This window comes from Gallus gallus, chromosome 10, assembly GCF_016699485.2.
Source record: "Gallus gallus isolate bGalGal1 chromosome 10, bGalGal1.mat.broiler.GRCg7b, whole genome shotgun sequence".
Taxonomy (NCBI): domain Eukaryota; kingdom Metazoa; phylum Chordata; class Aves; order Galliformes; family Phasianidae; genus Gallus; species Gallus gallus.
Window position 1 is genome coordinate 7,038,584 of NC_052541.1, and position 15,904 is coordinate 7,054,487.

Genomic DNA, 15,904 nt, shown 5'->3' on the forward strand with positions numbered 1-15,904 from the left:
ACTTCTGACTATCTGCAGCAGAGCTACTTAGGATCTCTAAGAACACATTCCAGACGTTTTCTTTCCAAAATTTTCCCAATGTACCTGAGTTGCTTCTTAAACCACCCTCTTCATTTCAACACACTATCATCTAGGTGAATCTGCTAGTGCTAAGATGACATGTGACCTGTCTTTTGCAGCCCACAACAGGAGTTTAAGCTACAACAGAAGTGAGCAAACAAGTCCACTGACATGGCAGTACTAGGTCATGAGGGAAAAGGGAAGACAGAGTGAGTGAAGTGGCTGAACTTGCCATAAAAGTGCCACAGATCGCGAGGGTAGAAGAGTGTAAGCTGGCGTGAGATGAGAGCTGTGATGCTGGGTTCTCCTAAATATCTTATGAATCTGATGAAGACTTCTGACTAGCTTGCTAAAAATTGGCAGCTTACGCAGAGGCATGCAGGCCGTGCTGCCTTGGTGAGCCAAGTTATGATATTATTTGAAATTTATAGTTCTTATTGTGTTTTACATCGAGATTTTATATTGCTCAAAATGAAACCTAAAGTGAAGTTTAATGTGCAGGATCAGAGAAAAGCTGTCTGTGCCTGTTACATATAAAGCATTTTTATGGCAAATTGCTTTCATGACTGTGAATAGGAATTAACATAAATACAAAACACAGTTAGTAAAATAAGTGATACTTCTCTGAATGAGCTAATCTTGTTTTACTGAGGGAAAAGTTACATGTAACTCCTCCAGACTTAGAGTATTAGAAATGAAGACAGATAAGGAGGAAAACCAATGGTTGCTATGTACAGCTTAGCAATGAGGGCCACAAAGAAACTGTCTTTGTCAGGCACAATAGATTTAAGAAACAGCTTTGTGATGCGTTGTCCTACTGCAGCAGTCTCATGGGTACTGACTCAATGTGTGCTGTCACAAGCACAGAACGTGGTTGTATCCCCATGTAAATGATAAAGATCCTCCACAGTATTTCTCTCACAAAACAAACATAATGCAGATACATTTTTTCACTCAAGAATTGTCACTCACTTCAAGTGAAAGACAGCCGGCTCAGAAACTGAAAGCTTCAACACTGTCAGACAGCTAGAGATTTTTATTTGTAGTAAGAGACTGAAAGGAATGCTTCCACATCACGAGGACTGTAACTGCGACCAGCTCAGTGTATATTTTCAAACTAATGCATTTTTAATATAGCCTTCAGCAGAAGTTTTGTTAAAGGTCAGTCTACCTGAAATCTATACTGGAATGTATAGATTTCAATTGAGAAAGTTTTCATTACAAACAACTACATTTTCCAATAAGCAGAGACAGTTATAAATGTCATGTATTAAGGGAGCACTCACAAACAAACAAAAAAAGCATTCAAACTTGTTGATTGCTGGATATTCAATGCTACTTGCATTTCATAACAAACATTACAAAAAAAAGTTGATCATTATGTTGGAAGGAATATTACCTTTTTTCTTTCCTCCATGTGTATTTGTTGGGATGATGATCATCGAAATCAACAAAATAGAGAGAAGATGCAAACTTTTCATTTCTTCTTTGTCTCAATGAGAGTTGGGAAATAAACTGCTAAAATCTGCCAATAGATGAGAAAAAGGAAAGAACTATCAATGCTTTGCAAGAATTCCATTGCTCATTAATCATTAACCTTGAATTCTCCTGTCCAGTGGCCCACTTTTTCATTTTTTGGAAAACAGTTTGCCTAGCTCCAGCCTTTTCCTTGTCATTTTAAGCCACTTGTGGCAGAAATAATTTGGATCCTCTCACCTGCTCAGCAGTACTCAGCTCTGAACGCAGTGGACTTGAGAGTGTTTGTGCTCTGAAATACTGCTAAAGGCCATGGGTAGCAACTCAAATTTGGTTGGTCAACAGCGCAGTCTGAACACATTGCGAAAGAACTGTGAGAGCTGAAGGTTAATCTAAATATTTCATTAATGTAGACAAATCTTGGTATGAGAAGCATCTAAGATTCTGCATGTAATAAACTCTTACTACAGTGATGAAGTTGCTCTTGAATAATTGCTGAATATTTTCTTTCAAATTTAGTGGACACACTTTTATCACAAAAAAATTATTAGTGAAGCACAATTAGCTAACATCGCTCTCCACTGGCAACTAGATAATCATAATGAAGTGTAAGTAATAATTATAGGTGTCACTTCAGAGAAGGGATTTTTACAAATACAATGTGTTTTATACTGGAAATCAATGCAAAATCTTAATTATGACGAGGTGTGTAAATGCTGTAGTGAACAGGTGTGAACTGCAAGGTGTGACAAGACAAAAATGTCTCTCAAGTAGTCAGCATACGTTGCCATGAGTGGAATCCAATGAGCAGGACAAAATGCTCCTCTGAGGGCCTGGTCATCACCAGTCTGGAGCATCATCATTTTCCCATGTTGCTCAGAGTTCCTGAGACTTCCTCTAGCTTATTTTAAACAACCTATTTGTCAATATCTATGTAGTTGTGACAGTATAGGCCTCAGCATGGGCTGAACATCAATGTGCATTTTCATTATCTGTTCCATTACCAGCCTATGTGGGTTAATATTGCCAACTTCTGTCACCTGCATGCCTGAGCTAGTATATAATCAGCCAGATAGGTTTATACTATACTTTGCTTATGATTTTTTTTTTACAACACTGCAAAATTCTCCTTTGAAAGAGACCTCTGATGCAGTAAATTTTCTCCCATGTTCTCAAATGATTTTCTAAGTGAAAAATGTTGTCATCTAAATAGTCCTACAAAATCAAGTAAAACTTTTTTGAGAACTTTCTATCTTTCTAACAGATGACTGAATGTGTGCAGGTAGGGCTGAAACAATTAATTGCCATTGGCGCTGGAAAGAAACTCCTTTTGATTTGAGTTTGAGAGGGAAAAGGAAGAGATGTTATAGATGCTATCAGGGAACCTTCAATAAGAATTCAGGCTGTGATGGTGGATAGGAAACGCTGTGTTTTAGCAAAGCTAGCACTAGTGGAAATCACTGCTATGGTTTAGCACAGACTTGCAGCAATCACCAGTAATCAATAAAGTAGGGACTGTTTAAAGGAGAAAAAAACAAGCTGAAATTCCTTTTTTTGCAGACAGGAACTGCTCAGAAACAGTGTGGTAGATGTGTCAGGTACCAAACAAACTGTTGGATATTATGAGGAGATTGCCTGGACTGTAGGGATCAAGATTGAAGGGTTTACTTCTCAAATAGAGAATTCTGAGAAACCAAAATGACATTACAACCATCTGAGGAAGGATTGGACTCAATGATCTGATGGTTGGACTCCATGATCTTGATGGGTTTTTTTTGTTTTTTTTACAACCAAGGTTATTCTATGATTGCTTAAATTGGTAAGAGGAAAAATGAGATGTGGAGGAGTCACAAAAGGAGGAGGTACCAGGAACTTGGCTTTCTCTTGCAATGCCTCATTTGGCAATCCTCCATCAATCATTGCTAGCATTAATCTATCTTTTTGCATTGTTGACAGAACATCAGCAATAATGGTGACAGAGTTAAGTAGTGTCATGGGAATAATTATCTAGTATTTGAATGAGAGTTTCCACAGCATATATTCAAGAGGAGTTTATGTAGCACAAAATTGCATGCTATGGCACTTCAGTCCACACAGAGCAGATACGGTTATATTCTGGAGGAAGGAGCTGCTCACAGCGCTCTCTCTATTGCTGCCACACTAGGTGTTGTTGTAGTGTGTTTCTTTTTTCCTGGATCTGATCTATATGATTTACATGAATAGTTTCAATTGCGTTTTTTATCTGATCATAAAGTAAAGAATGCATCTCCTGCAATGCAGTGATCATTAGAGGCAGAAGACTCCTGATAAATAATTTTTCTATGAATACAAATATTGAAATTGTAACCTTTGCAGTCTTCAACATGTTTATCTGGTCACTTAAGGAAGTTACCTACTTTGGTTGAGCCACTCTCTCCTCTTGGTTAATGATAATATTTGGATAGAATATATGAAATTCTACAGACGTATAACCTAAATTGTTTCAGGAATTAGTTCCTTATGCAGCAAGTATAACAGGAAAGAATCTTTGATCCATTATGATAATAGAAAAAATGGAGATAGGTACTTAGAAGGACTGTACAACAGCCGCTTGCAGTTACTTGCTGCATGTTCCATTACAAATTTAAATGGCTTTGCCATTTGAACCTGTGTGAGATGATGTAAGTAAGTGCTACAAGACTACTGAGGAAAACCATTCCAGAGAAAAAAAGAGGATGTTCTAGGCCTTCATAGTAGACCACTGGTGAATGAGAGAATGCTATCTGAGTTGAACTGGGTACTACTGGGATACCTTAGTTGACTCCTTGTCTGTAAAGGAAGGATGACCTGTGAGACTCTGCTCTGTATTCAGTCTCACTGGTAACACCAGCAAAGGCCAAGATCTCCAAAAGCTGTGCTCAACACGGGATCTAGAAAGTCAGAGAATGGAAATCTCAGGGACTATAAAGAAAGATGGAAAAGTAATGTAGGAAAATGGCATCCAGAGCATACAAGTTATGTTGTATACTGATGTGACTTTCTAGAGTGAGGGAAGTATTTATTCTTTAGAGTGGGTATGTTTGTTACTGCTGCTGTGCATAAGGCAAGTGGCATAGCCTGGTATTTGTAAAAACTTTTTATCTTAAAAATCACCTGAAATTAAGTTCCGGAACTTTAAGTTTTAAATATGTCAACCATAAATTAGCCACTTAAGAAGAACTGTTGTTATTCTTCCAAATCAGTGAATCTGATATTATTTTTCCCATAACACCCAGCATTTGCATATTACTTCATTTTCCATGTTGGTATCACTCATATCTACTTTGGTGTTCTGGATTTTTTTAATCCTAAATTCAAAAAGAGATAATCCAGATTGTTCTTCTTTTTGATTCATTATTTATGTGAAACAGATAGCACACATACTCTGTGTTGTGTGGAGGCTAATGCTTGCCTACCTTACATGAAATAGAATCTTTTCTTAAACATGCAGCTTCCAAAAATAAATTTCAAGCTTCTATTACTGTGTTTATATCTGGTTTACGTGTATTGTTAAAGGGCTTGATAACCTTCTCTCATCTGCTAGAGATACTGCTTGTACAACATATACCCAGGAGGTATGCTCTTAATCAGAATTGCCATCTGCTTCTTGGCTAATGTTCCAATTAGAGTTAGACATCTTGCACTTATTCACATCTATAATAAAATTTATCGTTTCACTACTGAAAAGCAGCACGTGACTAATGGTGTGCATAGTGTGTTTTACCATGCAAGCTTTTTCTGAAATATATCTTCTTAAATAAAGGGACACAGCAGAAATGTGTCACATAGTCCTTTTTTTTTTTTTCCCCAAGACCAAACTGTTCATCAAGATGGTCTTCAGTCACCTGAAGACCAATAACATTGTAGTACAAGATGTTCTTTCAGGTTTAGAAGAGATTTTATGGGCCAGAACTTCAGCTGGCATAAATTGGCTCCTGTGAAGCTATAACAGTTTTCACCAGCTGAGGACCCACTCTGTGTTCCTATAATTATCCACTGACATCTGAAAAAAGATTCATATGAATGGTTGTACTAATACATCTGAGGTTACAGAGCAAGAAGATTTTTATGTGGTTGAATTTTTAATGCAACTTTTTAATCCAGAATTTATTATGCTAGTTTTATCATTCCTAAGATATATATATTTTTTTAATATCAAATAACTCTGAAGAGATATTTTTAGATGGACTTCCGTGTGGATTCATGGCCTTTGTCAAATGTACAACAGCTGCTCAGGAGCCTGGAAGTTGCCAGTGCTCCAGAGCGATCAGAATTTTCACATTACATTTATAAATGATTGGTAAGCAAACTTTTCTTTCCCATATGAAAGAAAACCACTCTTTTTCTTTAGTCTTGTGAAATATGTGTTTCTTTTACAAGGTGAATGCCATACTTGGAAGCCCCTGGTAAAGTAGCCTTCTTCCCGGGACTCATCACTAGGAATGTTGTCTCACTTTCCCTGTGAATGCACAGCTGGGACTAACAATTATATTCTTGCACTTTCCAGTTTCCTTGAAGTTTAACATATTCTGTATAAATGTAATTTTTAATACATTTAAAAGTATGCTTCATTGAATACGTTGTATTAGCTATAAACAAAGAGAACCAAGATACAAATGCCAAACATACATTGTGCAGTAAATGGGTCATCTGCTCCTACTTTCAACTAAAGAAAAAAAGCATTTTTTGTTTCCTTCCATGCTAGTGCTTTTTTTTTTTTAACAATGCATGGCTTGTTTAGTTGCTTTAAAGGAATGCTATTCTTTAGCTTATGTGTCTGCCTCATGGGTACTCTGTTCACTTGGGGCATGTCACTGAAAGCTTCACAAATCAGCAAAGCACAGATCAGTTGAACCAAGTAAAAGGGCACAGCAAAGCCCAGTAAATCTGGGCTGCCCATGCTTTTGCATTGTGTGTGGAATATTCTGTGTTTGTATATTCTTCCTGCCTTAAAAAAAGGTAAGGAGCCTGACTGCTCCCTGACTTTTTTTTACAGCAAGTTCTGCTGTGTACTGTGCTACGTTTCTGCATGATTGTATACTACTGGAAAGGGGTAATACAGCCAAGCTGCAAACTTTCCCCACCTGCATTCTATCTCACTTGAGTTTTCAGTATTGTCTGTGCTCTATCTCAGGGATGATTATATGGCCTTTTAAAATTTTATATTGAATTTTTCATTGTTAAAGCAAAAATTTCATATAGCTGTGATTTCTGACTTCCATATATGATTCAGTGCTGCAATTTCAATACTGTAATGAGTAGATGTGGTTTTGGTAACCCCTGCTAGGGATACTCCTGTTTATGGTAAAGTGCTCTATGTCTGTACTCCCCAGTACAGAGATGAGACACTTCACTGGAGTGTGTATGAAACAGCTAAACACTTGCAACAGATCTCTTTGGAAGCCTCAAACTCAGTCCAACCTCCTTTTTTTTTTTTTTCTTTTTTCCCCTGGGAATTGAGCTTTATGCTTTTAAGCAAAAACAACACAGGTGCAATAATGCTGTTTGAAGTTGCATTGCTTGTTCACCTCCCTCACACCAAACAGAAACACATCTGAAAGAGATGAATGCATGGCAAGAACAGCTCTCTCCCTTCCCTTTCTACTACTGTGCTTGGAGGGAGAGTTTTTGATAGCAGATAGAAAGCAGTTCAGAAATTGATTGATGGCTCTTATGAATAAAGAGGACAGCCAGAACAAGATAACTAGGGCTTATTGTAGGCAACATATTTGAAGAGGATACACTTGAAAGCACTTAAAATAAAAGGCAGAGAACCATGCCAAAGCAAAAGAACTTGAAAGACATTAAATATTAACATGCTGATTGATGATGACTCTTAGGAGTTATAAGAGCAAAACCTACATCTCTGTGAAATTGGTGCCACTGAAATTGAGCCTTTATGAAAAGGGAAGAACAAACAGACAACAAAGGTGAAAGAAGAATAATTGGAATAAAATATACAGAGTAGACACAAATCTGAATAATGAAACAAAAATCCCTTTGAGTAAGAGGGAAAATAATGAGAGGAAAAAAAAATGTTATCTGAATAGAGACAAGTTTTCATAGCACAGACAGGCTAATCAGTAGAAACAAAACATTTCCAGGTAGTCATTTCTTCTGTATCCACCAACTGTGATTTTTTTTTTTTTTCCAGCACCTGTCTCTGTAACAAGTACTTCTCACTACCAAAGCCATGGCAGCTCCATGGACATTAATAAAAGTTGAAGATTGGGTGAAAAGAGACTTTTCTTGAGATAACTTTCATTATCTTCCCTCACTCCAAAGAGCCTTCTCTATCTTCACCCTAGTGTCTCCTTGCTCTAACTGAGCAGCTAGCATCACTCTGGCTTTTTATTAACAAGTGTGAAGAATGGGGAGGGAGAGAAACTAATGGGGGGTAAGCAAACTGTTTGAGGTGGTTAATTATGGTCCCCAAATGCTTTGTTTGTTCCAAGACCAACCAATGGCTCATTAGTCTTCTAGCTCAAGTCAGATGCTCGATAAGTAAACTCTTAGATTGGACGTATTCCGGCACATCTACAGTTCTACATTATTAGAGAAGACTAAAGGGCAGAAAATTGGCTTACTTAAGGGATGAAGGAGCCTTAAATACTTTGAGCATTAGTTAGGATAAATATATTTTCAAAACCCAAACTTTTTGAAATTCTGGTCTCAAAAACTACTTGAAAATATTTTCAGAAACTTATCTTTTCTGAAATATCTGGAGCTAGACAGAAGAATGGAGCAATAAAACAATATTGGAAGTATTTAACCTTTTTGAACCTTAACATTTCAGCTCAGTTTCATGTTCTGTATGGCATGTATTTTTTGAATCAGTCTGACCAGTCTTAATTGATTTGGGACAAGCAATGTGATCTGTTCAATAGGACTCATATCACAATGTTGTGCAATCACTCTTTTGCTTTTTTTTTTTTGTCTTGGTGATTTTGTAGGTGTAACAAGGAATATAAACTTTAACCGTGGTTTCTCAGTCTGCTGACTGCTGTAGTAATGGGAGAGGTGGCCCATGGGGTTGGCTTTTAAAAGCATTACTCTACTTTGCAAGTTCTTCTGGAGAAGACTCAAAGTTATGCTTACTTCTTTCGCTAGCAAAAGCATATATAAACATTTTTGTCTTACTTCTAAACATAGGGTTACAAAGCTGGCATGGAATCACTTTTTATCCCATGTGACTAAAATTCTTCTGCAAATCAACACCATTAAAGAATATGACTGTCAAGACTGTAGCTTGTGATGAGCAGAGCATTATCTGTAGATGATCTTTCAGATGCATACGGGGAGACTTTGGGAAAAATTCTGCCAGCTATAAGCTATAGATCACTGGTAATACTCTCACACTGGTAATCTCAGCCTCTTTTATGAACACTAAATTTATTTGAAATGGAAATTATATATATACTCCTTAACCACTTGAAGTACAAGTTGACATCTTAAAATGAGAAGACCAAATGTACATCTAGATACGGATGATTAACTGTATTTTGCATAGCTGGCTGAGTAATCCATATAGTCAGTATATAAGAGCAAACAAAATGTCAGAAATGAAGATCCAGCTAAACTGAAGGAGGGTGACCTGTTGGTTTATTCCCACGTATGTATTGTCAGGATAATTCCAGCTCAGTTTATAAGAAATCAGCTCAAAAACCAGGTCTTACCTAACAAAGAAAAGGACAATGTACAGAAAATATTTGCCTTGTTTTTCTTGGCAGGGTAGAAGGTCGGTAGTGCTTATTTGGAGAGTGGTGGTAGACATTTGAGTCACTTCAAATGACGCAGTACAGCAGATATTTTAGTGAATTCATCTCTGCTAGAGGCAGCTATTCCTTTTGAAGATGTCTTGTACATTGTAATACATAAAATTCAGAGCTCAGTGATCTCTCATTTCATTGGCATTGCCCATTTCAGTGGCAACTGTAGGCTGGAAATGAGCTTGCTCAAGAGACCAATTCAAGTGATAGGGAAGTTTAGTCATGGTTCTACTGGATGGTAAAAGAATTGTCTGTTTTCACAGAAATACACATGAATGTAGCCTACGAGAAAGAATTGACATTCTTGTGTCTTCTGACTCTGCAAATCTTTGACTTCTGGATTAAACATAGAATATTTGATTAAATGAATTGGCATTCTAAAGTCTATACTTGATGAAATGAAGCATAGCAACAGATCAGTGTTAGACTTGAAGTGACTGTGACTATGAATTCAAGCAAGGTTTGATAGTGTTCTGAGGATGTTCCACAACTGAAATGGAAAATAGGAAGAGCTGTAAAACACTGAATTTAGCACAGATGTTTCCTGTTACAACTGATCAGTAAGATACCGCTGTTCAGTGGGCCTTTGGCACCCAATCTCCACCTTCAGTACTAATTTTTAGCATTTTGGAATGGGACAAAGAAGCAGATGTATAATTAAAAAGAAGCCCCACCAGGGTGTTTTCTTTATCTCCGCTTTCTATTTTTATACATTCTTTGATTTGTATGTGGAAACACTGTATGGGGGTCAACATGGATATGACAAAGCTAGTTCTCCATCTGGGACTCACATGTTGCAGCCAAGTGCATGGCAAACGAGCCTTGAGCATATGCTACACATATAAGTGCTAATGGAGAAAGGCTGATGATGTCAGTTGCATAAGCATAATATTGTTTGCCAAATGACCAGCCTGTGCTTTTGTTCAGCAAACTGCTGAGAAGTGCTTTTTCTGTAAAGAGGAATTTGAGCAAAGGGCTGAAGGCAAACTGTGCTGAGTGGTTGTGTGATTGCTGTAGGAATAACGTGGTTCTATAACCTAGGTAGTTGCCACAGACTCATATAAAATGGTGGAAAAGCTCATCTTCCAGTAACTTAGTTAGGAGTTAAAAGAGAAAGGAGCAAGCATAACAATGGCTCTGTCTGTAACGTGCATTGTAAATATACACAATTTACTGTGTAAACCAACTTCTCAAGTATCTTTCAGTAATATTTATTTAGAGTTAAATGTCAGCCTTCCATTCTTGCACATACAAGATATACATTTAGGCACTGGACATATGACTTCAAAGGCTTAGGGATTCGACTATCGCATTTTTACTTCTGTTTTCTTCTGTACTATAATGAAAGTTTGTACCAGAAAAACAACTCTGTTTTCAGAAGTCTGTAGTGCCTTCTGAGACTGAACAACATCCAGTATAACATTAAAATAATTTGAATATGGAATTATAGAATGCTCTGGGTTGAAAAGGACCACAGTGATCACTGAGTTTCAACCCCATTGCTACGTGCAGGGTCGCCAACCAGCAGACCAGGCTGCCCAGAGCCACATCCAGCCTGGCCTTGAATGCCTCCAGGGATGGGGCATTCACAGCCTCCTTGGGCAACCTGTTCCAGTGCGTCACCACCCTCTGTGTGAGAAACTTCCTCCTAAAGTCTTTCATGGATTTAACTCATGCAAATACTTCAATTATGCAGCTATTTTTAGAAATTTTAATTAAATTATTTCCTTAAGAGTAAGCACATGCTTAAAAAGTGTTGGTTTATGATTTCTAAGTTCATTTATGAGTTGCAGATTCTGCTGTCACGTACCCTAGTGTAATTCAAAGTTGTTTTATCATGGTAGATGGACTTGTATTCACAATGCTCACAGCAGAGGTTGTCACAGATTTTGACCTAATACTGAGAGGATCCCCTTCATCTCTCATTGTCAGCCACTTTGCACAATGTTGTCATGATGCTGTTGTGCCCAGTGGAGGACAAATTTTCCTAGCATGGGGTTATTCTGTGCTGGCGCACAATCACTGGTGCAAGGGATTAACATTCTGCTATTGTAGCTTGCTTGTAAATGGCAAAAGGAAAGATGAATCTAATCTGCTCTCTAGACAGGTGGTTTAAATGTTCAGGCCAGCTACAGAAGATCATCAAGGACTGTTGCTATGCATTTAAAAATATATTTATTAACCATATCATGGTATTGGGTAGTGTAGCTTTTAGCTGTTCTGATTTGCTTTTTTCTGTTTCTGCTACTCTCTGCTATTGAAAACCATTTCTCTTTTGTTATTCATCTTTATCTATTGTTGTCCCCTATTTTTCACTTCCTCCTTGGCACTGGCATGACACAGTCCAAGCTCTCCTGAGTACAAGATTTTTAAGCCACTCACTGTAGCACTATTTACAAGTCAAAAGGAATGTACTTAGAAAAATATTGTATGATGTCCTGTGCAGCATCAGGCAAAGCTAGCAAATAGTATCCCCAAGGCAGGTGTGTCTAACGGCACCATGAGTATTGTTTACAGACTGCAAAGAAAAAAAGAAAGGAAAAGTAACCTTTTGGCTTCTCAAGCTGTTTTTTTCTGAACTGTTCTGCTGCTTGTTGAGAGATGTCTTCAAGCAGTTCCACAACATTCAGCTTAAAAACATAAACATTAACAGGGTATCTAGTTTTTAAAATATGATGCTAGGAACTAGGAGTCCTGGTTTCTTTCTGTCTCCCAGTTTTCCATTAGCTCACAGATAATCAACTTTCTATTCATTCAGATGTCCCATTGCAAAGGAGAGTTTAATAGTAATTATTTTTCTAGAGTGTGCTGAAGCTGGATGAATCCTCTGCAACTAGCAATGTATTTTCTGGAGAAAAGGTGCTCTGTAAGTCAAAGTAATAGCTCTGTGTCTAATTGAATACTTCAATCTAACAGATGGGAACAAGGCTTAAGAAAAACGTCGACCATTTTTCCCTTGCATATTTCTGCTATTTTTGTATCTCAGAACTCACTTTGAAATGAATGCCTGTTAAACGTACATAAATGTTAGCAGAATACATTTTCCCACACACAGCTATATATTCCCACATCAAAAACTTTAAAGTTAGTGGTTTTAGACCACACACGTTACCAGAGCAGACTATCAACGCAGAGCGGCAAGCAGCCATGCCATGCTGTTTGGCTGTAGCTCATCTTTGCTCTTTGCAGTGAGTGGCGCATTGCTTTTTCCTACCACCTACATACATCTATTGGCATCTTGTACATTCAAACAGGCAGATATTTTCTTTCTGGTGAAAACAGTTGCTGACTTTCTTTTGCAGCCTGGTGGACTTATCAACTTTCTGTGGGTTTTGTGTAAATATTGATTGTTGGCTGTGAAGGGTGAGTGTCTGCTGTGGCTCCACTCACAGGAGAAGGACACCCACAGTGTGCCCATCACCTGCTGCAGTACTAACTTGGAGCTTTTTGCTGTTACAACTCATGCCAAACCCAAGTTCCTTTCTATAGGCTCCCTGCACCTGCTCTGATTCCTGATTTTTTGCTTGGGTTCGTGTCTCTGCTCTGGTCTTTATTGCAATTACAATCTGGTTTGTTTGCTTGTTTGTAGGGCTTCTTTCTGAGAAGCATAATGGTTGTCCTTCTCAATACCTTAAGAGGTAACATGTTATTCACTGAATAATTTGAGGGGGGATAGCACAGGTGTCAATCTGGTGAATTATCAAGCTGACCAATTGGTTTATGGTAATAAGAATAGTAAGTAATCAGAGTAAGCAGTCTGAAATACATTTAATTTTGAGAAAGTGACCCATGTACAAAGCCTATAGCAGCCACCACTGGCCTACATTGCCCTCCCACCACCTTTGAGAGCAGCACAGAACTAAGCATTTTTTCTTCCTAATATTCTATTAACTTAGCAAGCAGGGCTCAGTGCCCTGCTTGGGCTATGTCTTCCTTTTTTTCCATATATATATATATATATGATCCATATATATATATATATATATCCATATATATATATATATATATATATCCATATATATATATATATATCCATAAATATTTTGAATTTATAATTATATATTTTTCCAGATTTCATTTGGCATCTTGTAGCAAAATTTCTTGCAGAGAAAGAGCTCAGACTATTGGATAGAAACCTTTCTTCTCACATTCCCTCACAGATGGTCCAATCTGCTCTGCATTTTATGCCTGACAGGTGGTTAATCTGGCAGTACAAGAACACATACTTAAAAATGCAAGTTCTGTATCAGGCTCAGGTAAGCACCTCAGCTATCATAGGGTTATAGAATCATAATATTTGAAAAGACCTCTAATGTGGCCTAGTCCAACCGTCCACCCATATTGCCCTCTAAACCATGTCCCTAAGTACTACATCTACCCTTTAAACACCTGAAGGGATGATGACTCCACCACCTCCCTGGGCAGCATGTTCCAATGCCTCACCACTTCTTCTGAGAAGAAATTTTTCCTATTTTCCAATCTGAAACTCCCTAGTGCAATGTAAAGCCTATCACCTTTCATCCTATTGCTGCTACCTGAGAGATGAGGCTGACCCGCACCTCACCACAACCTCCTTTCAGGGAGTTGTAGAGAGCAGTAAGGTCTCCCCGACCCCTCTCTTTTCCAGACTGAACAATCCCAGTTCCTTCAGCTACTTCTCATAAGACTTGTGTTCCTGGCTCTTCACAGCTTTGTTGCCCTTCTCTGAACACAGTCCACGGCCTCAGTGTCTTTCTTGTAGAGAGGGACCCAAAACTGAACACAGTACTTGAAGTGCAGCCTCACCAGAGCTGAGTACAAGGGGAAGATCACCTTCCTAATCCTCCTGGCTACACTATTTCTGATGCAAGCCAGGATGCTGTTGGCCTTCTTGGCCACCTGGGTAAACCGCTGACTCATGTTCAGCTAAGTGTTGACCTGCACCCCCAGATCCTTTGCTTCCATACAGCTTTCCAACCACTTTTCCCCCCAGCCTATAGCATTGATCTCATAGGGTTGTTGTGACCAAAGTGTAAGACCTGACATTTGATCTTGTTGAACTTCATACTGCTGGCCTCAGACCATTGATTGAACATGTCCAGGTCCCTCTGCAGGACCTTCTTACCTTCAGACAGATTGACACTGCCCCCCAAGTTGGTGCTGTCTGTAAACTTACTGAGGGTGCACTCAATTCCCTCATCCGAATAATCAGTAAAGATGTTAAATGGGATGGGCCCCAGTGCTGACCCTGGTGAACACCACTCCTGACCAGTCATCAGCTGGATTTAACTCCATTCACCACCACTCTCTGGGCCTGGCCATCCAGCCAGTTCTTTACCCAGCAGAGTGTACTTGTCCAAGCCATGGGGTGCCAGTTTCTTCAGGAGAATACTGTGGGAAACAGTGTCAAAGGCTTTGCTGTAATCTAGGTAGGCTATGTCAACAGCCTTTCCCTCATCCACCAAACAAAATGCTTGGTCATAGAAGGAGATTAGGTTGGTCAGGCAAGACCTGCCTTTCATGAAGTGGTGGAACCAGCACCCTTGATACCCAAAAGCCTCATGGACTTGTGACAGTCCAGCTGCAGTAGAGATCTCTAACAGTTTTCATGTGAATCATGGTGAGTTTATTCTGATTTCCACCCCAGATTTCCAGGTCAGGAGGTTGAGCACCCTGAGCTGGTCTGAATTCTAAAAGCTGATGTGAAGAACACATTGAGAACCTCAGCCTTTTCCTTACTCTCAGTCTATGTTGCCCATTAAAATGATGTTCTGTAACCTGAAACAGGAGGTATATAACAGCATACAAACCACATTTAAAGAGAACGGTTCTGCTACCATCACTTACATGTACTTCTGGAGGGAGATCTATGTTTGGTATGTATTCAAATATACATGAAGTGTCTTTTCAAAATAAGGTATCTGGGAAGTTTAGCAACAGTAGTGTAAATTAAGTACAATAGATAAATTCGATTCTCAGCCTTTCCTCCTTTTCCATGGGCTAACCAGAGGGGTACACTTCAGAGAATTTTTGTCTATGCAGAAATATAAAGGTATGTAAATGCACCTCATTTAGTGTTAAAGTAAATGACTGCAATCAGATATCTATCTGCAGCAGCTGGGGCTCTGAAGCCCTGCCCATGGCTGCAGCTGGAGGGTCCTGCAGAATTAGCTGTGCGTATGTGGGTGTGCCTTTGTGAACTAACAATACCACCTGGCTCCAGGGAGGTGTTCCCCAAACAGGTCAGGTGCTTCAGGAGAGGCAATTTGGCCACTGAACATGTAGGAACTTGGGGAAGTCTTGCTTTCTTCAGACTCTGGATAAGAGCACAGAACAGCATAAAGGAGCTGCAGGATCAGGTATTTACAGAGAATTTCTGTGCATTCATGGTTTAGTCTGTTGCAAGTGCCAGCCTCAGGTAAGAGCTTTATGGATTAGAGGGAAATATACTGAGTTCAGTCATATTTACTCACTGCTGTGAAATCTCTGACAATGTTGTTGCTCATTGTTTAGCACGGGAAGGCAACTTTGATTGAGCCCTGCTGGGTTGGCAGTTTTGTGTTGTAAACTGTATTCAGATTAGCTGAAAAAAATGATTAAGA

The 15,904-nt window shown here is 38.8% G+C and overlaps 1 protein-coding gene and 1 long non-coding RNA gene across 10 annotated transcripts in view; one reads left to right on the plus strand and one right to left on the minus strand.

Annotated features, from left to right (window-relative positions):
- Nucleotides 1-1,807, minus strand: part of LIPC (lipase C, hepatic type) — a 42,378-nt gene extending 40,571 nt beyond the window's left edge. For 2 of the 3 annotated variants that reach the window (XM_040706904.2, XM_025154018.3), the window contains exons 1-2: nucleotides 1,777-1,807; nucleotides 1,460-1,585 (exon numbers count right to left, since the gene is read on the minus strand). In XM_040706904.2, coding sequence (XP_040562838.1) covers nucleotides 1,460-1,477 — 18 coding nt within the window. In that variant the 5' untranslated portion in view covers nucleotides 1,478-1,585; nucleotides 1,777-1,807. Of the gene's footprint in view, nucleotides 1-1,459 lie in introns of all 3 variants that reach the window. The other variant, XM_046899314.1, reaches the window with a different exon arrangement.
- LOC124417123 overlaps nucleotides 1-15,904 on the plus strand; it is a 126,486-nt gene that overhangs the window by 39,089 nt on the left and 71,493 nt on the right. For 2 of the 7 annotated variants that reach the window (XR_006931117.1, XR_006931114.1), the window contains exon 1: nucleotides 15,558-15,661. The exons of 4 other annotated variants lie outside the window; for them this stretch is intronic. This is a non-coding gene — a long non-coding RNA (uncharacterized LOC124417123). Of the gene's footprint in view, nucleotides 1-15,557; nucleotides 15,721-15,904 lie in introns of those variants that run through there. One more of the 7 variants, XR_006931118.1, reaches the window with a different exon arrangement.